Source organism: Lineus longissimus, chromosome 19, assembly GCF_910592395.1.
Source record: "Lineus longissimus chromosome 19, tnLinLong1.2, whole genome shotgun sequence".
Lineage (NCBI taxonomy): Eukaryota > Metazoa > Nemertea > Pilidiophora > Heteronemertea > Lineidae > Lineus > Lineus longissimus.
The window spans coordinates 10,341,579-10,366,394 of NC_088326.1; the positions used below are offsets into that span (position 1 = coordinate 10,341,579).

At 41.6% G+C, this 24,816-nt stretch overlaps 1 protein-coding gene across 1 annotated transcript; it reads right to left on the reverse strand.

Annotated features, from left to right (window-relative positions):
• Positions 1-23,063: 23,063 nt before the first annotated feature.
• Positions 23,064-23,630, reverse strand: LOC135502815 (uncharacterized). Its single transcript, XM_064795919.1, has one exon. It carries the CDS (start codon positions 23,628-23,630, stop codon positions 23,064-23,066), a length of 567 nt encoding a protein of 188 aa, XP_064651989.1.
• Between the last annotated feature and the right edge of the window lie 1,186 nt (positions 23,631-24,816).

The following is a 24,816-nucleotide window of genomic DNA, read 5'->3' on the forward strand; positions in this document are numbered from 1 at the left end:
ACAATTTTGAAAGGTATCTTTATATTCAATTAAGCTTTGACGCCCCAATCCCTATATCATTTTTTTATACGAAGTGATGAGACAACAATCACAACTTTGATAAACAGCTTAGATGAGAACACATGACCACAGTCCAAATTCAATGCAAAGTGATAGCGACAATCCAAATTTCGAGATTCAATCGTCCGGTAGATGGAATGAGGGCATTATTGGAACGGTAGAAATTTCCTTAGTCACCAGTTGGCTTTAATTACCACTCGGAGAACAACTGTTTCATTATTGGTGTAGATGGTACATCAACAACCTTCGTAGTCCAATCATTGATCAAAAATTCCACGTCGTCATGGGGAAAATTGTGCGGGGACAGCACACGTCCATACACAGAAATCTCCCTCGCAAAAGATGCATCTCCAAAAATGTGGGAACAATACTCCCGGACACAGTCATCAATGGTTGAATTCCTTCGTATGTTAAATGTCCCTCCGAGCTTAATTTTGTCGGAACGCTTACAGGTCCCATCACGAGATATTGGCACAATGCAAACGTCCAATCTGGAATGGTTTTCCTCGTCTAGAGCACTCGAATCTCTTGAACTTTGAGAGCTGATGTCTGAGATTGTTCGATCACTTTCTCTTGATAAAGATTCTGAATATCCAGTTGGTTGAGATGGTTTTCGGTGTTTGGAAATTAGTTGGCTGGGGGGTGGTACAGGAAATACTTGTTGATGAGCATGTTCATTACCGTAGATCACTTCTCTATACGCATCCGTATCAAAAATGCATGGTTCATGTCCTTTTTCCACCTGCTTGAGGTCGGTAGAGTTGCTTTGCTCTTGGCTCGCCCTTGCTTCACCGAGCGAAGTACATGTACATGTACAACTTGATGTTTTTCGAGCTTTCTTTTTTTCTATAAAGTTCATTAGGCGTTTTTTGTCTCTCTCTCGTTTACGTGGCGATTTAGCTGAAGAGCGTACATGCGAATTTGAAAATGAGTGTCCATATGGAACTTGTGCCTTATTCCATAAAAGTGTAACAGCATAACTGTCCTCGCAGGCCTGAAACGACCATTTTGCCTGTAGAACGTGCAGGCCATGAGTCCTCAGTGAAAACTCCAAATCCTCAGGTAGTTGAACCGACATTTTAAAAATTAACAGATGATAAAATCCTCACATGATCCGTTGATAATCATTACGTCGCCTTCTGGATATAAATCAATACGAATTGAATCACGTCGGGCGGGGTCACCATGTAATGTCAGCGAAGGCGTGTTCTTGTCCTAACTCAAGCCGATAGAAGACTTGAGCCAGACAGCGTGGAGGAATGAGATGGTACAAACGTAACTTGAAGATAAGATAACGGTGATGATGAAACTTTTAATATTTTGAGTAGGAGCTCATCCAAACAGGGGTTCCTCTGTTGGTGGCTATTCCTGAACTGTCTTAAAACATTCCAAAACCAACTCCTAGCAACGTCAAAACAAGTTAAGAGGTATAGGCCTATAAGAGTTCAATTAGGCCTATAATTACATGATTAAATCTTACAAATAATGTTTGGCTTACAGCTCTACGGTCAAATGTATACATTATGCATATTGGCAAGGGCCTATAAATAATAGCAGGGAATACGTACAGGCTATGTAACAGTAGCTACTGTAGTGATCAAATGACGTCCCCCAGCCACAACCAGTCCTTTGCGTTTGACCTCGGTCACTTCACCTTCATCAAGAGCGCATTGCCGCAGGAAATGGCATATGTCAGCAAGTATTGTTGTCTTGAAAACAGCTGCCAGTGGTATCTGTTGTGCTGCGCAGCAGGGAGCCCAGGGTCTTGTTCTTGCATCAGCTCTCATTTCCCCGGAGAAGCTTGTGAAGGGTATCGCCCTTTTGGTTATGCGATGTATACATACATGGCTAAACTCTGTCTTAGTCTCATTCACGAACAGATTGTGAACTTTTTATAGGTTTCTCCGCTGCTACTGGCTGGAGCTGGTCCAGGTGTTTCTTTTCTTAATCCAGGAAATCAACGTCATCAGCATAATCTATTTGTAGTGGCAGGTCCAGGCTTGAGACTGGTGGGTTAGGCCTGTTGGGGCTTGCAAGTGTAGCAGCAATTTAGCAGGTTAAAGGGACTGGTTAAAAGGCGGTTGGCCTGTGGTGAGCCTAGTACATTGTAGTTTCAAACGAATCGGACAGTTCGCTTTTCACGCCGATCCTTAGCTTCATCCCTGCCAGGAGGGATCTTACATGTCTCAGATCATGATCACGGAAGCCTGCTTTCAGTAGGACAACTAAGTTGCGTTTCCACCTGATTGTTTTACTAATCACAGGGAGTGTGACTGAGTTCAACATCAAGATTTTTACCACGACTCAGCCACTCCTCTACATGAAAAAAGACAAGGGGTATCTCGATTAATTCTCCATTAGTTTAAAAAAGACATACGAACCAACACAGAGTACAGAGGACGGTTCTGATTGGATGATAGTTATAATGAATCGGACCAATCAAACGTCGTCTTCCAAACTGCCATGGGAAGCATTAGTGCAGAAGGTAGTGTTACGGAAAAAAGAGTGTTATCATCTTTCGTCTCGTCAAAAATTTAAGCGCGAAATCCTATATCCTCCAAATATACTGATCGTTTTTGAGTGGGAATTTCAGAGAGAAAAAAATGTTTCAGTTATCACGAATGAGAAAGGTTTGAAAGTAACAAGCAGGTTACAAAGGTTTACTTGCCACCCGATAGAATAATGGATCAGATGGAAAATTTGTAGAATATTCTATTTCTTTTAAAAACCCAGTCTATCAAGCATGAGTGCGGTGATAGAACTTAAAATACCCGTGGCCATTTGCTGGCCAAGCCAAAAAAGATCCGTTCCGGCCAGCGGCAATCATATCTACATCTGAAATTATCGTCGATTGGTAACTCTTTCTATAATACCAATAGTGTTGAAGATTCTTCTGAATAGGAATATAGGTCACAATAAAACCTTTTTGCGCTTGTCTGGAGTCATCGGCATTATTATTTGGTTGGCACGGTCCCACGTTACGTGATAGCAACCAAGTCTACATCTCAAACCGGGCCATTTCAAATTGCAAATTACATGTATTACCACTTTCTGCTGATAGTTGCTCCTTTTAGTAAACAGACGTACACAGTTCCACATTGTGGCAAGTACATCCTTTCCTGCAGTTATGAAGACGGAATTCTGCGTTTGCATTACTAACCGAATTAAAGTTCCTTGAATGAAGTGCACGTCCAGCTCCCTCCCCGTCGTCAAAGTGTAGTTGAATTTATTATCGACACCCTTGTCAATATCAATCTCGAAAACACCAAGTGCGATGAAGGAACTCGTTCTTAGGCCATTTTTGCGTACGCGGTGAACGTATATAACGAAAGCTTGCCCAGTCAACTCGATGTGTTCTATATGCAAAATCAAAACGAGCTCAATGTTCTGACTCTGAGTGGGCAGTTCCATAATGTAGAAACCCAAATGAACGCCATTGCGATCAAATATTTTCGGACATTCCCTTGGGCTGGTTGTACTAAATATCACGAAATAGGCCTTCCGAATGTATAATTTATAGATCAACAGATGCTTGTTGATTGAACTTCTAGAAGAGTTGAATAACTGTCTTGAGACATATCGCCCTCGATTTTGATAAATCTGATGTATGAAAGGGGATCTTCGTTTAACATAAACCCTTTCCACTAGGATATATATGTTAACATACTTGTCATAGTAGACCCGAATGGAAAGGAGAGCCGCCGTATTCCTAAAGATCTTGTCGACTTTGTAACTCATTCTTGGCAACTTTTGTCCTTTTTATAAATTCAAATTAAAACTTGTCTCACATTATTAACTAAAAGTACCAATGGCATTTAAACGCTTATATTACAAATGTGCCGGCTACCCAGTCACCTTCTTTTTTACAGCAGCGGTTTCCACAATATTGAATAACACACGAAATTAAAGCATTCCAAAATTACTGAAATATCACGCTATTCCAATTTTAATCCCGACTGGACCCAAGTGAGGCATGTTATACAAACGATTAGGTAACTATCACTTGATTACATGTAAGTGGCCCAACCAATGAAGTAACACAAAATCAACCGATTATGTGATCCACGACACAAAAATTAAGGTGAAGTACCCAACCGAACACAAAATAAACCGATAAAATGACCTCATTTTCCTGTAAGGGGGGGGGGGGGGGTTACACACGAGTTGCCACCTTTTCTTCCGTCGTCTGTAAATGTATAATAATTCAAAATGGGTTACATCTCATTTCATCAGGTTGGTTGATTTGACCTACATTTCAAGGTCACAGAAATCAACCATACGTAATTACATTTCACCAACAGTGGCACCTGTTATTAATATTTTGTCCAAGAGTCTTTACTTCGTTGATGTTTACATGGTACAGCGTTCGGTCATCCCAATATGTTGAAAACATTCGATGGAAGTGTCCTACCTTTAACGCCTTGCCAGGTCATGAATGTCAGAAAACTACTTGTAATTCATATTCAATGGCTATTTCTTTTCTTCTTACATACATGTAATGTACTGATGAAACGAAGGCAGATCATCCAAGACCTTACCATGCTATAAACAGACAATGGAAGAAGCACTGTCAACGCGTGTGTACCCCGTTGAGATGATCGAGGTCACTGCATCAGTTTATTTTGTGTCACTTATTCGGTTTGCATCCAAACGGTTGGGCCGTTGGTCATTTATTTGGCTAATTTTGAGTCACTTAATATTCGGTAAGGTCGTGACCTAATTGGTTGATTTTGTTTTACGATTGGGTCGGATCACTTTATCGGTTGATTGTATGTTACTTCAGTTGATTCACTTAATTGGGCGATGTGACCTATCACTTTCGGGACAAGGTATCCGTGCAGAGATCATTTTTGTGCGGATCGATGCATTGCTACGCCTGGTGTTGAGACGAAAACCTACACGACGACGTCACGCTGTTCGCACTCGTTTACCCCGTTCACCTTGTCTCCGCGGAGAACAACAAAGGTACTGAAATCAAAAACCGCTCACTCCGCTACAGATACAGACATGAATGCACTAAACAAAGTTTGCTTTCAACGCAGTAAAATACCTCTGAAACCTCGAAGATTTCAATTGAAAACTTGTGTTCTTTATGTTATTTCTGATAAATCTGATAAGAACTCACCACGATTTCTTTGATAGATCTTTTAGGAGAGAGAAAATAATACATGAACTGTCTGGCTCATATTAATCTCACCTTCTTGCTCCCGGATATTCTAACCCGATTTGGCCTGAAGAATGTTCAATGACCCAAAATTCCAATGCGCATCCAAATCTTTAACGAGATGTGCAAAACGTGTGTGCGTCGCCCAAAGCTGCCTAAAATGCACCACAGATTGATAACTTACTTTTAAAGCTGATCAGAGAGATACCTTAAGGCCCCGAATGAAGGTCAGACAAAAGCACGTTAGTTGATAAAACGGCGTGTTTTCATAGAAAAGGGGAAATCCCAGTGCAATTCACTCGAAAACTATCGCGGGCACGTACAGTCCTCATCATCAGCATTCTATATCATGTATAAAGGTTTAGGCGTTCGGGTAGAATCTGGGCATCTAGGTGACATCTAGGCTGGTCACAACGATTTGTTGACGAAATACGGAATTCCTGTAGACCAGGAAGGCAAACTTAGTCGAAGACAATTGCTTTGTCATGTAAGTTGTTGATAGGTAGAGAAAACAGAGTTGGTATTTTGATTTGAACGCTGTAAATTGTGTTAGTTGCGTTGGAATATGAGGACACTGCGGGAGATCAGAAAAGGGTTAATCTGGAAATATCCTTTTTTCCTGCGGGGCCACTTATCCCAAAATCTGCAATTTCTAGAATGTATACGTCCAGAGGGATTTCAAGAATAACAGGGGGTGCATTCAATAATCTAACCTCTTTGACCATAGTTTCCCTGCTGTTAAGGGCTTCCTTGGGCTTCCATCTCTTGCAATGTGACCATGACACGAACCTACATGCATGCTTCCCCCTCCGATGATTGAAGCCAGCGATGACATCATGTTTGGAACTCAAAACAGCACATTCTGGTCTTGAACGCGAATTTATTGGTAACCAGTATTTGAGGGATATATCTTCACGCCGCTCTTCAGCATCATAAAGCCGTATAAAGGTTATGCCTAAACAAGCAAGTATGGTGCTCTCGATTATACAGATATGGAGGGCTGTAAACAAGATATTTCGATGGAAACCCCTCCTCGTTGTTGACAAAACACAAGTATCATTTGAGCTGATCATTTCCGATAAAATATTAATAATACTATTCAAGTTCATTTCATTTGCTTTCAATGCAATAAGTGTATGTCGCTTAGTTAGTTCTAGTGGTCTGAAGTGCATTTGGGAGTTCGTGTTGACACTCGGTGTATGTTGTTGGCGAGCTGGTCGATGTCATGCCTGAAGAATATACTCTCCTTTCATGCTTTTAAGATATGTTCTCAATATCTAATTCGAACTACATACCGTGCAAGATAAAAAGGCATTTTCGTCGTATACCATGTCCACAACGTCGATCTTGTTCCGGCTTGGCGTTTGCTTTGATGAAGTACTGATTTTAAATAAACCGGTGACACTGGAGTCTAAAGGTGGGCCTGCTGTAGGTTAAATCGGCAGGTGGTAATGCCATTAGAAAAAGTAAGGATGCCAGGTCCCCCTCTCAACACTCGGATATCGGAACAAAACCTGCCTCCGCCCCAGAGGCAGTCACTGTGGATCCAGAGGGCAATGAAAGATCCTTTTCTGAGATTGAAACCCCTTCTTAATTTTTCGGAGATATCGAGGTCAAAGAAAACAGCAAAACATTCACATCTATGAGATTAGCAGGAAGAAGGTCAAGCACAAAGAACAAATATCAAAAACAAGACCAGGAAGGATGTGCAAGGGAATCCGCATAGTTTGGAGGATGTACTTTGTTGTCCGTCGTGGACCCGGAGAAGGCCCATTACATGTATGGCACTTATAGTGTGCAAATCTCAAAGTCGTCCATTTTGTCCGGTGGAGCCCGTTACACATCCTTTATTCCTCGGTTCCCATGCGTTCCTTTATCGGGTAATTGTCCGCTGTGGATGCGGTACACCGCATGTTCATCCGCTGCATGTCAGGTGGTAGTCGGGGCTCGAGCCACGTCCACCGGACATCAAAGCGCATGAACTGACAAGTACAGGAAGACGAACACACTAGTTCCCAACAAAACACATGCCCAACACAAACGAACCGTACAACCCGGCGGACTAGGTTGTCTAGTGGAGTCCGTGCCAAAGTTTGTATATGCACAACACATTTCTCCGGATGAAGCGAACCTCGCCCGTTCTTGTCTAACAAGGAAAGCATTCGTAGAACGAAAGACAAATAGGAAACGCATGCAAACGGACAACATCGGATTGGACTTTGCTCTCCGTTGGACGTCTGTTATAACGCAATCCGTCAAGGTGTGATCATGACTAGCGCTTCAGATCATTTCTGCATATTTTGGAAACGGAAGATACATGTAATGCACATGGATCGATCCATACCGTCCAACATTTCCGATTTGGATAGAAATTGTTTGGCGACACCATGTAGTCCGGTGGTCACGGCGTCGTTTCCTGGCCTGGCCTGTGTCTTGATTCAAAGTAATTATTGAAGCGAGTTTGGATCGTAGAACCTCGATTATCTTACACATGTCGTGTTGTCAAAATTCAGCAGGTTTTAGTCATTTCATGATTGATTTCTTAAACTCCATCAATATAGCCGATGATACTGAGTTCCATTGGTTTGTGTAAAATGCTTATCGATATTGGCTATGGAATATAAAAAACAGTACCCTACAATGCATCATATGCCTACATTATGATTTTAAAGATCATGAATGTACATAATGCAACACAAAAAAGTATTTGTTTCATCGATCCGTTAAGACTGATGTATTACAACATTGTCAAAACAAAGGCCAAGACGTGAAATAATGACCATCAGACAGAACACGGTGTCGCCAATGCATTGCCTATCCAGATCGAACTGGTTAAATCTTGTCATCGACCATGTGTTTGCTATCTAGCTTGAATAGCATGTTCCCAGAGTTAACCGGTCTGACATCGGTGTAAATAGATCAAGTGAGCAAGCCGAGTCTGTTCCTTGTCTGGTGTTAATGAAATAAACGTTGGCATCGCCAATAAGTGATTGCAGGGCATTGCGCTGGATTGCGTCTTCAATCAACCTTGTGTTCTTCGCCTATTAAAAAAAACGAAAATGTTGTACTTGACCGCTCAAGTTCTTGAACGTCTGGCATCTTCAGGTTTAGGCAAATTCCCAACACACTCATGACCAAGCTTATTTCATTGAGCATTACCGGCCACCATGTTGTCACGTCACTGTGAACCCCACGTACAATAAGTGACTGGAGAGTAAGCCACGGCCATTGATATTATTGGTTTGCTTCAGTAACTCGCGTTTCGATTAAAGGGTAATATTTTCTTTTTCATTTTTTTGCTTTGAAACGCCTTATATACAGTTTTTAATAACCCATGTTTTGATTAGAAAGACTCTTTATAGTGTCCTTTGATATGATTTCCTATTGAGAATTTGGAAGACTATTCCAATCCTTGTTGTTGGTGCGTCAAAGCTGCGGTCACCGAACTTCGATGATAATTATAATAAATCAGACCAATCAAACGTCGTCTTCCAAACTGACATGGGAAGCAATACCGCAAAAGGTTGATAAAATGTAGTGTTACGGTAATACTCCGCAGGCTGTCATCATTTTTTGTTTCGTCAATAATCTGAGCGCAAAATCCACCAAATATACTGATCGTTTCTGAGTGGGAATTTCAGAGAGAAAACAATGTTTCAGTTATCATGAATGAAAAAGGTTTGAAAGTAACGAGCAGGTTACAAAGGTTTACTCGTAACCCGATAGAATATAGATATGACGGTAATTTGTAGAATATTCTATTAATATATTCTTTTAAAAACCCAGTCTATCAAGCATGAGATCGGTGATAGAACTTCAAATATCCTCGGCCATTTGCTGGCCAAGCTACGAACGATCCGTTACGGCCAGCGGCAATCATATTTACATCTGGAATTATCGTCGATTGGTAACTCTTTCTAAAATACCAATTGTGTGGAAGATTTTTCTGAATAGGAACATAGGTCACAATAAAACTTTTGTTGCGCTTGCCTGGAGTTACTGGCATTATCATTTGGTTGGCACTGTCCCACGTTACGTAATAGCAACCAGGTCTTAATTTCCAAGCGGACCATTTCGAATTCCAAATTACATGTATTGGCACTTTCTGCTGATAGTTGCTCCTTTTGGTAAACAGATGTACGCAGTTCCACATTGTGGCAAGTACATCCTTTCCTGCAGTTATGAAGACGGAATTCTGCGTTCGCTGCACTAACCGAACCACAGTTCTTCCAAAAAGGTGCACGTACAGCTCCCTCCCCGCCCGCAAAGTGTAGTTGAATCTATTGTCGACACCCTTGTCAACACCAATCTCGAAAACACCAAATGCAATATAGTAACTCTTTGTACGGCGATTTTTGCGTACGCGGTGAACGTATATAACGAAAGCTTGCCCAGTCAACTCGATGTGTTCTATATGCAAAACACAAACAAGCTCAATGTTCTGACTCTGAGTGGGCAGTTCCATAATGTAAAAACCCAAATGAACGCCATTGCGATCAAATATTTTCGGACATTCCCATAGGTTGGTGATACTAAATAACACGAAGTAGAACTTCCGAATGCATATTTTGAAGATCAACAGATGCTTGTTGATTGAACTTTTAGAAGATTCGAATATCTTTCTTGAGACATAACGCCCTCGATTTTGATAAATCAGATAGAAAGGCGATATTGGTCTATCAGTCCTACTTTCCACTACGATATATTTGTTAACATACTTGTCATAAAAGATTCGAACAACACAGACACGCCCTTTTTTCCTAATGAAGGTGGGTCACAACTTGTAGACTTTGTAATTCATTCTCGGCAACTGATGTCCTTTAAATTCAAATTCAAATTATAGTTTGTCTCATATCTATAATTAACTTAAAGGACCAATGGCATTATTAACGCTTGTATTACCAATGTACAGGCCGCCCAGTCACCTTTTACTTTACAGTTAGCAGTATCCATCATTGAATAACACATAAGATGGAAACATTCCAAATTACTGAATTATCACGCTTTTCCAATGTTAATGCCGACTGGACCCAATATGAGGCATCTTATAAAACCGATTAGATGATTGACTATCGCCTGATTACTTGTAAAGTCATGTCTACACCAGTTAACAACTTTCAACATCAACACCGTCAACAAGAATCAACAAGCTGTTGAAGGGTCGGTGTTGATGCCTGTTATGAAAATGCCCGTCCACAGCAATCAACGCGTGTCATTTATGTGTTAACATTGTTGACGGTGTGGAAGGATGTTGAAAGAATTTCGGAGGGAAATATAAAAGATATTTGTGCTGAAAACAAAGAATGAACAGGAGACAACTGTCTATTCTTGGTGCTTTTGCATCAATAATCGCAAATATTGCTTCACGGCGGAAGCAGACAGAGGAACAAAGAGAAGAAAAGAAACTTGTAGGTCCTCAAAAGATAACTGCACCGGGCTTACCGTTGTCTCTCGAAATCATTGAGGGCAGTTGACAAAGCAAGCTTCAAAAACTCCCTTCGAACTTTTTGAAGCTTGTTTTCCACGGCTAATTTATTTTCCCCATGTCCGTATATAATCTTTTGAAGTGGTGTCATCAGCACAGAAATGGCCCTCCAACATCTGAATTAACTTTTCAACATCTTCATTTCCCCCACTGAAAAGTGGCATGTGTGGTGGCTGCACTGGAGGCTGCCATTCGTTATGTAATTTCTGATAAATTAGAACTCACCACGATTTCCTTGATATATCTTGTTGGAGAGAGAAAATAATACTGGAACAGTCTGATTTTATAATCAGATTCCTCATTTTCACGGTGTTATCGGTGTGGTCGATCGAATGCATACAATGTATTTGGATTCTAAGACCTTCGTTTCATGAGTGGAGATATATGTAAACAGAGAAAATTGGTAATCCATCAATGTGCAGGTTGTTTTTGATGCACATTTTGGGTTTATCAATGTTGCAGCTGGATGCCCATGTAGCACCGACGACTCGGCTGTGCTTCGAGAAAACGCAGCAACAGATATAATGAGACGTTGGGAAGTGTATGAGGTCATCCTTTAAATGTGTAGCCATTGCGGCCTTAGCTTATGACACCATTATTGAACCCTAACTTCCCCGGGCAATGATGATACATTTGTGTACAAAAGTTGAGCACTTAGGGTTTTAGGGCACTTTAGTTGAGGACTTTTATGAATATGGGCCCAGGACCTGGAATACGGGCCTAAGATTTCCTAGCAAAGAAAATTACTTCAGTGGAATGCATATAACCTATTTAAGGTAATACTTATGAAAGTATTTATCCTTAGGCCCAAGTTTTTCCTGATCTCCAAACGTTGTCAGTTTCACGATGATACCTTTTATGCAATAGCTGCCAGCCAGTAGAAATTGCTGTCACAAATCAATGTTGGCTATATTAAGGCAGGGTGCTTGCATAATGATGTCTGGAGAGGTCATCAATACAAAAATGGGCCTAGTAGTATTCTAGTTGAATCTGTACAGGCCAATAGCAACTGGGAGCATGGCTTTTCTCAAAAAGAATTGCGCCAGGCAACCGAATTGGACCCGACAGGAGAAAGAGATATTAGAAATTTATTAGAGATTTATTGAATGATATCGAAGTCGATTTACGTAATCCGCCTCGTTATAATGAGCCATTTGGATCTGGATGTGCGTTGCGTCAATTACAACAACAACATATCTCAAACGACTCATTCTCTTCAAAAGGCTCTTGCCATCCTACCATGCACATCGGTCGACCACAAGGAAAAGATTTGAAAATACTTAGCTTGGTGACTACTCTAAGGTACCTCAAAAGGTACCTTACGGAAGGGTAGGATTTAAGGAAAATACTTAAGTATACTTAAGTGTTTTCACTTCAGATAAGGAGCCTCTTAAGGTAAAAGCTTAAGTAAAATACTTAACTTTAAGGTAATGTTCACACTTAAAATGCTTTATTAAATTTTAGACGCAGACACATTGCTTTGTCACGTAAGTTGTTGATAGGTAGAGATAACCAGGTTGGTCCTTTATTGAACGCAGTAAATTGTGTCAGTTGCGTTAGAATATGAGGCCGCTGCGGCAAATCCGAAAAGGAATAGACGCGTAGCCACCAATTCCAAATTCTACAATTTCTACAAGGGATTTCAAGAATAACAGGGGGTGCATTCAATAATCTAACCTTTTTGACCATAGTTTTCCTGCTGTTAAGGGCTTCCTTGGGCTTCCATCTCTTGCATGGTGACCATGACACGAACATACAAGCACACTTCTCTCTCCGAAGATTGAAGCCAGCGATGGCATCATGTTTGGAACTCAAAACTGAACATTCTAGTCTTGAGCGCGAATTTATTGATATCCAGTATTCGAGTGATATCTCTTCACGCCGCTTTCCAACATCAGCAAGCCGTATAAAGGTTATGCTCAAACAAGCAATTATGGTGCACTCGATTATACATGTATGGAGTGCTGCAAACAGGATATGTCGACGAAAACCTCTCCTCGCTGATGACGAAACACAACAATTATTTGAACAGATCATTTCCGATAAAATACAATTCAAATTCATTTCATTTGCTTTCAATCAGTGTATGTCTCTCAGTTAGGTAGGTCCACAGTTCTAGTAGTCCGAAATGCATTCGGAAGTTCGTGTTGACATCTGGTGTCCGTTGTTGGCGAGCTGAGCATTGATATGCCTGAAGAATATACTCTGCTTTCACGCATCTAAGATATGTTCTCAATATCTAATTCAAACTAGATACCATGCACGATAAAAAAGCATCATACTAGAGGGCAGGGGATATCAATCTGTAAATTAAGTCCGCGGGCTAGGTAAGGCCAAGGCCGAAAGTATTTGAAGTTTTTATTATGTCAAAGAAAAAGTGAACAAAATCTTGACATCTACTAGATGATCAGGAAGAAAACAAATTCCCGGAATGGGATGAGGAGTATCCTAGTCTTTGGAACTCGAAGAACAAAGACAAGGAAAGATGTGACAGGGAAGCCGAATTAATATTGTGCCGTGTATTTTTGGCAAGTCGCTCGCCGAATAGGCATATTTTTTTGCCCTGTTTGGAGAGCCGCTTGCCGAACAGCACTGAAAATGTAAAAAAAGTACGACCCTCTTCTTAACATCCCATTAGCCAATCGGAGAGCAATGACGTCATGTTTGAATTAATATGCGCATAAGTAACCATGGCCGATTTCTCAATTTCGATTCATTTTCTTCTGCAAAACTCCTGTTCTTGTCAAAAATCGAAGGAGAGTATGTGATTAATAGATAAGCGTAGTAAATGCATTGGGTACATTACTATAGTCCTTCGCTATTACTCCAGTAGTGTTTTTTGTCCGCTTTGCCATTGAATGATAATGAGCTCTTCGCCAACTATAAGTATTAATGAGTCCGGCTCTACATTCAGGGCAAAAAGGCGCTGTTTGGTAAGCCAGGCTTGCCAAATAGTCACTTCCTTAATATAATACAGCCCGGGGGCTAATGTACGTTGCTTTAACATGTACTGAGCTTATACCTTACAAATCTTGAAGTCGTCTATATTGTCCGGCGGAGCCCGTTACGCATCCTTTATTTCTCGGTTCCCATGCATTCCTTCATCAGGTAATTGTCCGCTGTGGATGCAGTACACCTCCTGTTCATCTGCTGCATGTCAGGTGGTAGTCGGGCCTCGAGCCACGTCCACCGGACATCAACGCATAAACTGACATGTACAGGAGGAGGAACGCACTAATTCCGAACAAAACGCATGCCCAACACAAACGAACCGTACAACCAGACGGACACATTTGTCTAATGCACTGCGTTCCAAGTTTTGTGCAAGCACAAAACTTTACACCGGATGAAGCTGACCTCGCCCAAACTTGCCTGACAAGGAACGCATGCGCAGAACGACAAACGAATAGGAAACGCATCTGAACAAACAACAACGGGTTTGACTTTTTGCTCTCCGTTGGACGTCCGCTATAACGCAAACCGTCAAGGTGTGACTGGCGTGTACATGGATCGTTCGATGCCGTCAAACATGTCCAATATGGATAGAAGTTGTTTGCGACACTATGTAGTCCGGTGGTCACGGCGTCGTTTCCTGGCCTGGCGTGTGTCTAGATTCGTTGTATACTAGTAATTATTGAAGCGAGTTTTGATCGTAGAACCTCGATTATCTTGCGAATGTCGTATTGTCAAGATTCTTAAGGTTTTAGTCATTTCATGTATTGATTTCTTAACTCCATCAATATAACCGATGATACTGATTTGCATTGGTTTGTGTTAAATGCTTATCGATATTGGCTATGGAATATGAAAAACAGTACCCTACAATGCATCATATGCCTAAATTATGATTTTAAAGATTATGAATGTACATAATGCAACACAAAAAATGTATTTGTTTAATCAATCTAAGACTGATGTATTACAACAATGTCGAAACAAAGACCAGGACGGGAAATAATGACCATCAGACAGCACATAGTGTCGCCAATGCATTGCCTATCCAGATCGAACTGGTTAAATCTTGTCATCGACCATGTGTTTGCTATCTAGCTTGAATAGCATGTTCCTAGAGTTAACCGGTCTGACATCGGTGTAAATAGATCATGTAAGCAAGTCGAGCCTGTAAATAGATCATGTAAGCAAGTCGAGCCTGTTCCTTGTTTGGTGTTAATGAAATAAACGTTGGCATTGCCAATAAGTGATTGCGGGGCATTGTGCTGGATTGTGTTTCCAACCAACCTTGTGTTCTTCGCCTGTTCAAAAAAAACGAAAATGTTGTACTTGACCGCTCATGTTCTTGAACGTCTAGCATCTTCAGGTTAGGCAAATTCCCAACACACTCATGACAAAGCTTATTTTATTGAGCATTTCTGGCCACCATGTTGTCACGTCACTGTGAACCACACGTACAATAAGTGACTGGAGAGTAAGCCACGGCCATTGATATTATTGGTTTGCTTCAGCAACTCGCGTTTCGATCAAAGGGTAATATTTTCTTTTTCTTTTTTTTCGCTTTGAAACGCCTTATATACAGTTTTTAAGAACCCATGTTTTGATTAGTAAGACTCTTCATAGTGTCCTTCGATATGATTTCCTATAGATTATTTGGAAGACTATTCCAATCCTTGGTTGTTGCTGCATCAAAGCTGCGGTCACCGAACTTCGTTCGTCATCTTGGCAGAGTTTCTGGCCTGCTTGTCGTGGTCGGAAATGCCTATAAGACTCTCATAAGATTATCAGTAAGATCGTATTCATTTGATGTACATCAAAATAAACATGATGTACATTCGTTATAGGATTCTTGTAATAAAAATTCCTGATAAAGCTCATATTTTCTGAAAAATGTGTGTGTTCAATAGTTCAAACTGAATAAGACCTTAACTTAGTATCCTATAAAATCTAATCGGGATTGACGTACTGCGTGGCTAATTCGAACTTACTCTAATGGTTGGATTACACTGATTTCAAGTAATGTGATGAAGAATCAAACAGCGATTTCTAACACTGGCAGTCAGTTCAAGCTCCTGGGACGGTACCTGAATTCCGTGTCTGGCTGATATAGCCTCTGCCGTAACCAGAGCTACTTTTTTACACATTACTATTTATGGGTGTAACCTCCTCGTGTAAGTCCCGATCCTTGACGGACAAATGAAATCCAAAATTTAAGGGTCACGGCAGGTTTTAAGATCTCAAATCATTGATCGAAGAAGTTTAATGACGAATTGGGGACCGGAGGCATGAGTTGAGGGTTTGGCAGAGGTTTTACACCTTTATAACGAAGTCCAAGTAAAAAAATTAAGTCCAAGTCGGAAGGGTCCTTACAGGTTTCAGTTTTATCTCTAATCGTTCGGTGTTTATAAAAGTGATAACGAGGTAGGTATTGGCTGTTCCACTGAACACTGCAATGATGGTAGAGCTAAGATATATATGAAGATAGCTCCATCCGAGCGATGTTTGCTGACACAACCAGTAGGCCTACTGGCAGCGAGGTATTAATTTCTTTTCTAAAACATCGTTTCTGAGTGGGAATTTCAGAGAGAGAAAAAAGTTTCAGTTATCACGAATGAAAAAGTTTTGAAAGTAACGCGCAGGTTACAAAGGTTTACTCCCCACCCGATAGAATAATGGATAAGACGGAAAATTTGTAGAATATTCTATTTCTTTTAAAAACCCAGTCTATCAAGCATGAGAGCGGTGATAGAACTTCAAATACCCTCGGCCATTTCCTGGCCAAGCTACGAAAGATCCGTCCCGGCCAGTGGCAATCATATCTACATCGGAAATTATCGTCGATTGGTAACTCTTTCTATAATACCAATAGTGTGGAAGATTTTTCGGAATAGGAATATAGGTCACAATTAAACCTTTCTTGCGCTTGTCTGGAGTCATCGGCATTATCATTTGGTTGGCACTGTCCCACATTACGTGATAGCAACCAAGTCCTAATCTCCAAGCCGGCCATTTCAAATTACAAATAACATGTATTGGCACTTTCTGCTGATAGTTGCTCCTTTTGGTAAACATGTGCACACAGTTCCACATTGTAGCAAGTACATCCTTTCCTGCAGTTATGAAGACGGAATACTGTGTTCGTTGTGCTGACTTATGCAATCTTTTAGGAACGATGTACACGTTCAGCTCCCTCCCCGCCGTCAAAGTGTAGTTAAATTTATTGTCGACACCCTTGTCAACATCAATCTCGAAAACACCAAATACATTAAAATAACTCGTTGTTAGGACACTATTGCGTGTGCGGTGATAGTATATAACGAAAGCTTGTCCAGTCAACTCAATGTGTTCTATATGCGAAACCCAAACGAGCTCACTGTTCTGACTCTGAGCGGGCAGTTTCATAGTGTAGAAACCCAAATGAACGCCATTGCGATCAAATATTCTCGGACATTCCCTTGGGCTAGTTGTACTAAATACCACGAAATAGGCCTTCCGAAAGAATAATTTGTAGATCAACAGATGCTTGTCCATTGAACTTCTAGAAGAGTTGAATAACTGTCTTGAGACATATCGCCCTCGATTTTGATAAATCAGATGGAAAGGCGATGTTCCATTATAATTCCTTTTTTCCACTACGATATATTTGTTTACATACTTGTCATAAAAGACTCGAATCAACCGACGAGGCCCTTTATTCCTTATGAAGCCTGGCCACAACTTGTAGACTTTGTAACTCATTGTCGACAACTTTTGTCCCTTAAATTCAAATTCAAATTATAGTTTGTCTCATATGATTAACTTAAAGAACCAATGGCATTAAACAACGCTTTTATTACCAATGTGCTGGCTACCTAGTCTCCTTATATTTTATAGTAGCAGTTTCCGTATAATTAAATAAGTTATGGAAACATTCTACATCTCATTTCACCAGGTTTGTTGATTTGACCTATTTTTCAAGGTCACAGAGGTCAACCTCAAACATTTGACCTATAGTGGCACCTGTTATCAATATTTTGTCAAAGAGTCTTTACTTCGTTGATGTATACATGGTACAGCGTTCGGTCATCTCAATATGTTGCAAACATTCGATGAAAGTGTCCTACCTTTAACGCCTTGCCAGGTCATGAATGTCAGAAAACAATTTGTAATTCATATTCAATGGCTATTTCTTTTCTTCTTACATACATGTAATGCACTGATGAAACGAAGGCGGATCACCCAAGACCTTGCCATACAGGGTGTCTCATAAAAAAGGGAATCCTAGCAAAATGGGTTAATGTTTTTAAACCATACTTTCTACAACTTAAGTAGAAGCTATGAACTTTGTGTCGATACCATTGTGGCGTCCAACCTGTTATGCATGACTGAGCACCATGGTCTTGAAAAAGACATGCAGAAATCACCTTGTTCTAAGTAGGGAAATTCAAGCTTGACATTAAGCCACATGACGTGGCTGAGAATGAAAGCATGTTTTAATGATCAACAACACATCTCTTTATTTCTTTCAGATAAATTTTATTCCACATGAATTCAACATTTTTACAATTTAAGCCCCGACACCCTCCACGTGACCCCCTCCTCTTTGGATGCATTTGGCAACGTCGACACATATCCTGAACAGCCCGTGTCACCATCTCTGGATTGTCTCTCAACTCATTAACCTCCCGAATTATGCGAGCTCTTACTTCTGCTAGACCTTGAACTGGAGTCTCATAAACCTTGTTCCTCAGGTACCCCGAAAAGAAAAAAATCACAGGGAGTCAAATCTGATGACCTTGGTGGCCACTCCAAAGGGCGGTTCAGCGCGATTACTCGTTCCCCGAACAAAGCAGTGACCATCAAGGTTTCCAGAACTGCATGAAAGCGTTGTGCTGGAGTACCATCCTGTGCCAAATATAAGCGCCTGAAAATACCCATCCCAGTTATGACAAAACACTCTTAAGTTAATGAACCATGTGTGATGACAACTGCATGGAATTTCCCAACTTCGAACACGTTCATTTCTGCCTGTCATTTTGGGGACCATGGTGGTCAGTCATGTGTGATCGCATGGACGTCACAATGGTATCAACACAAAGCTCATAGCTTCTACTTTACTGTGCTGCAAGGTTTAAAAATATTAACCCATTTCGCCCGGATTACCTTTTTTATGAGACACAATGTATACTATTAACAGACGACGGAAGAAACAGTGTCAACGCGAGTGAGTTGAAGTGACTTCATCGGTCGATTTTGTGTCACTTCTTCGGTTTGGTCACTTATAATCGTGCCACGGTGAGTCTCCTAAACAGTTGGGCCGTTGGTCATGATTTGGTGAAATTCGAGTCACTTAATATTCGGTATGGTCATAAACTAATTGCTTGATTTTGTCACTTTATCGGTTGATTTTATGTCACTTCAGTTGATTCACTTAATTGGGCGATGTGACCTATCATTTTTGTAAAAAATGTATCCTGCAGAGATCATTTTTGTGAGGATCGATGCACTGCGACGACTGATGTGGAGGCGAAAATCTACACGACGATGTCAGGCTATTCGCGCTCGATTACCCTGCTTGATGGCCGTGTTGAATATGTGGAATATAGGATGCTGATTTGGCAAAACGTGCGGGAAGGATACAGGATGTTTGCCGGGATGCAACAAAAATAGATTTTCGGGCTGTATTGCCCTGTTACTTTCGGTACGCACTGGTAAATAGAGGCAGTATGAGGGGGCGTTGCGAGGTAATTGTGTGCTGGGTGTGGAGGGGGGAGAGGGGGTGTAAAGTCCGAACTCGGCGTGAACTGACATGGCGAATTGTTTCTCCCCTAGTAGTTGTGCTTACTAGAATAAACAAAAAACGCAGTAAATGGTGTTAGTTGCGTTGAAATATGAGGCCGCTGCGGCAGACCAGAAAAGGATTAGACTTTTAAAATCAGGAAATATTCTCTTTTTCTTACGCGGCCAATAATTCCAAATTCTGCAATTTCGACTACGCCCAGAGGGATTTCAAGAATAAGAGGGGATGCATTCAATAATCTAACCTCTTTGACCATAGTTTCCATGTTGTTATCAATGGCATCATTGAGCTTCCATCTCTGGCATGCAGACCATGACACGAACCTACATGCATGCTTCCCCCTCCGATGATTGAAGCCAGCGATGGCGTCATGTTTGGAACTCAAAACTGAACATTCTAGTCTTGAGCGCGAATTTATTGATATCCAGTATTCGAGGGATATATCTTCACGCCGCTTTCCAACATCGGCAAGCCATACAAAGGTAATGCCTAAAGAAGCAAGTATGGTGCTTTCGATTATACATATATTGAGGACTGCACACAAGATATTTCGATGGAAACCTCTCCTCGTTGTTGACGAAACACAAATATTATTTGAACTGGTCATTTCCGATAAAGGCATTTTCATCATATGCCATGGCCACTACGTCGATCATGTTCCGGCTTGGCGTTTGCTTTGATAAAATACTGATTTAATAAACCGTTGAACACTGGAGAATAAAGGTGGGCCTACTGTAGGTTGAATGTGAACATAAAACACACCAAATAAATGACACAACAGTTAAATGTGATTAGTAGTATGACATAGAAGGCAGGGTATGTTAAATAATGAAAGGTGATCGGACAACAACGTTCGAATAGCGGAGCTCGAAATGCGAGTGGTGGAGTTAACAGATCATCTGCCATGGGATCAAGGACAAAACATGGCTGCACTGACATTATATCATCAGGCTTATCTGGTCTATACTGCTGTGCAAGATGTACAAGGGAAAAGTGTGTGTGTGGGGGGGGGGGTTAAGTCCGCGGGTGGTGATGCCATGACAAAGAGTAAGGATGCCAGGTCCCCCTCTCAACACTCGGATGTCAGAGGAAAACCTGCCACCGCCCCAGAGAGGCAGTCACTGCGGATCCAGAGGGCCATGAAGAGCCATCTGAAATTAAAAGCCCTTCTTAATAGATTTCGAGGTCAAAGAAAACAGCAAACAAAATCTTGACTTCTACGAGATTAGCAGGAAGAAGGCCAAGTCCTGGAATGGGTTGAGGAGCGCCTTTGACTTTGGAATACAAAGCACAAAGAACACATATCAAAAACAAGACCAGGAAGGATGTGTCAGGGAAGCCGCATAACCGGGAGGATGTATTTTGTTGTCCGTCGTGGACCCGGAGAAGCCCCGTTACATGTACGACACTTATACTGTGCAGATCTTGAAGTCGTCCATTTTGTCCGGTGGAGCCCGTTACACATCCGTTATTCCTCGGTTCCCATGCGTTCCTTTATCAGGTAATTGTCCGCTGTGGATTCGGTACACCTCCTGTTCATCCGCGTATGTCAGGTGGTAGTCGGGCCTCGAGCCACGTCCACCGGACATCAACGCATGAACTGCGACGTACAGGAAGAGGAACGCACTAGTTCCGAACAAAACGCATGCCCAACACAAACGAACCATACAACCAGGCGGACGTGGTTGTCTAGTGTGGTCTGTTCCAAAGTTTGTGCACTTGTTGTCCGTCGTGGACCCGGAGAAGCCCCGTTACATGTACGGCACTTCTACTTTGCAAATCTTAAAGTCGTCTATTTTGTCCGGTGGAGCCCGTAACATATCAGTTATTCCTCGGTTCCTATGCGTTCCTTTATCAGATCATTGTCCGCTGTGGATGCGGTACACCTCCTGTTCATCCGCTGCATGTCAGGTGGTCGTCGGGCCTCGAACCACGTCCACCGGACGTGGCCGCATGAACTGACAAGTACAGGAGGAGGAAAGCACTAATTCCGAACAAAACACATGCCCAACACAAACGAACCGTACAACCAGGCGAATGTGGTTGCCTGGTGGAGGATGTTCCAAAGTTTGTACATGCACAAAACATACCTCCGGATGAAGCGAACTTCGCCCGACCGTGCCTAAAAAGGAACGCATTCCCAGAACAAAAGACAAATCGGAAACGCATGCAAACGGACAACATCGGATTGGACTTTGCTCTCTATTGGACGTCTGTTATAACGCAAACCGTCAAGGTGTGACTGGCGCTTCAGATCATTTCTGCACATTTAGGAAATGGAAGATACATGTAATGCACATTGATCGTTCGATGCCGTCCACCATGTCCGATTTGGATAGAAATTGTTTGGCGACACCATGTAGCCGGTGGTCAGGGCGTCCTTTCCTGGCTCGGCCCGTGTCTTGATTTGTAGTAGTTATTGAAGCGAGCTTGGATCGTAAAACCTCGATTATCTTACGAATGTCGTGTTGGCAAGATTCATGTTTTAATGAATGCATGTATTGATTTCTTATGCTTATCAATATTGGCTATCGAATAGGAAAAATAGTGTCCTACGGTGCGTCATATGCCTAAACTATGATTTTAAAGAACATGAATGTACATAATGCAATAAAAAACATGTATTTGTTTTATCGATCCAAGACTGGTTGATATATTACAACAGTGTCGAAACAAAGGCCAAGACGGGAAATATTGACCATCAGACAGAACACGGTGTCGCCAATGCATTGCCTATCCAGATCGAACTCTCGACCATGTGTTTGCTATCTAGCTGAAATAGCATGTTCAGAGTCAACAGCGGTGCAAGAAGATCATGTAAGCGAGCCTGTTCCTTGTCTGGTGTTGATGAAATAAATGTTGGCATGGCCAATAAGCCATTTTGAGGCATTGCACTGGAATGCGTTTTCAATCAACCTCGAGGTCTTCGTCTATTTACAATGCAAATCTTGTACTTGACCTCTCAAGTTCTTGCACGTCTAGCATCTCCAAATTCAGGCAAATTCTCCACACACTCATGATAAAAGTTATTTTATAGAGCATTACTGGCCACCATGTTGTCACGTCACTGCGAATGCGACAAGCGCGATTCTGCATGAACGATTTCACTTACCAACGAATGCATTTTTTGTTGAATCATCATTGACACTGTGTGGAACACTCCGAATTCCCGGCGCCGGTTATCGGTCGCTTATAGTCTCACCTCCGACCAACGCCGTTACGAGACGCTGCCAATATGTATATGTATTACTCGCAAAACGACCTTTCCTTGGATGGTATCAAGTATTAATTGACAAATTTGATGATCATGACAAGACACTTGGTGATCACATTCATTGGTATAGGGCGACCATGCTTACGTCGGAATACCCTGTTTTACATACATGTATATGTTTGACATACCGTGATATTGTGAGTAGTTCACATACATCGGTTAGAACAATAGCCGCCTTCAAAGCCGTCCACTCAAGTCAACGATGCCATGAATAATTTGGAAGACAATTTTTGTTTTGACCGAGATGTGAGGCGATGCTAATGCAATGACACTTAGGTGTTGTAAGTGACCAATTGGACCACTCTGACGATTCTGATTGGCTGCTACATAATAATATATGTCCTAATTCTCAAGAATGTAAAACTGCTATTCTCGGCATCCCCCAAACTGATATCCCCATATCCTGCGCCATTCGAGCCAGGCCCTCGGACCCAATATGATTTTTATAGAAGACTGCCGGAAAGTTTAAACCTCTTCGATGATGATCCGCCTTCACTAACAAGGCGCATGCGCCAACCCCGTTCACTTTTACGACATCACTGTCCCTGTACAAATCAACAAGATATATTCTCTTCGGGCGAGGTTGGTTGTAACCTTCCAGAAATATATACTTTGGCTTTTTCTTCCCCGCCTGGTATGCTAATGAGGCCTCTGTTTCCCGCCAAGTATGAAAATCGTACTCATGATATGTAAATAGCGAATGTCTGTATTGAGTGACGCACTGCGGAGCAACAATTGTTTTATTCGCTTTTAGCATAAGCTGTAGCAAGTCACGCGGCGCCCTCTTTATGTCAATATCTAACCACATGACCCAATCCTCATCCTCTAAACCAAGTGTCAGCAAAACATTCCGTGCAGACGCCAGATGACTGAGGCGATCAATCTCCTTCTCCTCGCCATATTTTTCGGGCGCCATCTTGGAATTTCCGCGCTTCTTCCGATCAAATTCTGTCAAATGGTAAAATGCCGCACGCCTAAATTCTCCATCCAATGAACTAACTAAATCACTGGCCAGGCCTGCTGTGTCATCTGTACTGTCATATTCGCCTAATATTACTGATATCAGGTTGTGGGGATAGCTCAAGTGATGGAGTAGATTTTTATACTGCACCAGTTTCGTTTCTGAGTTACGTAGTACGGTCAGAATTACAATTATTGGTAACCGTTCGCCTAGGGCATGTAAATCGGTTTCTCCCTCACTTTCTTCGTAGTCCAAACCAGGGTAGTGAACATGATAGAAACATGGTATCATCAGAAAGTAAACCAGAAATGCGATCAGCAGCACGACACCTATTGACAGTTTAAGCAACCGCTTGTAAACCCTTGGAGAGTGGAATAAACCGATGTTGAAATTCCGTATCTGTTTTGTGAGAAAACGACGCATTTTTTCAGCTCTGCATTCAGCAGGGAAAATCATCTCCAAAGAAATCGTAACGTTCAGTTAGAGAAGTCACAGTTTCATAGTGGTATACTTACATGTAGTCAAAGTAAGCACCAGGATTTGAATGAAATGTCATCAAAATGTGTGTACCATTGTTAAACGGTTTTCGTGACGTATTCTCGAGATGAAATCGTGATCGAGATGCATCAAACTGATGGAAGAGTTAATCCTTATCACACAACTATATTTCAATAACATATTCGGTCCCGACGAAGTCGTTGTTCTGCTGCGTCGAGTCGATGAATCCGATGGCGTTCCGGTGTAAAGTCATTGAGCTTTCAACGCTGCAACTTTGCACAACTTCACTGATCTGTCATGCGAAATAAACTCACCGCATTTAGACGTGTTGGCTCTGCCGATGAGGCGAAACGTAGCATGACAAAACGTCGACAGTCATAGGCTATTCATGACATCCATCGCGTACACAAACTTGATGCTGTCGCCGAATGCTTCGAAAAAGATGTGACACGAGGTCCGCTGTTTCCTGGCAGGCTCATGTGATGATTCGTTCTCAAGAAGAAATCACATGGTGTACGTCATGTTTCCTCGCGGTTTATGACAATTAAATATCATATATGTGCATTATACGCCGTTCGTAATTACCGGTGGTCCGGAATAGCAATGCATTTATACAAAATGCTGTAGTGCAGTTGTGATGCAT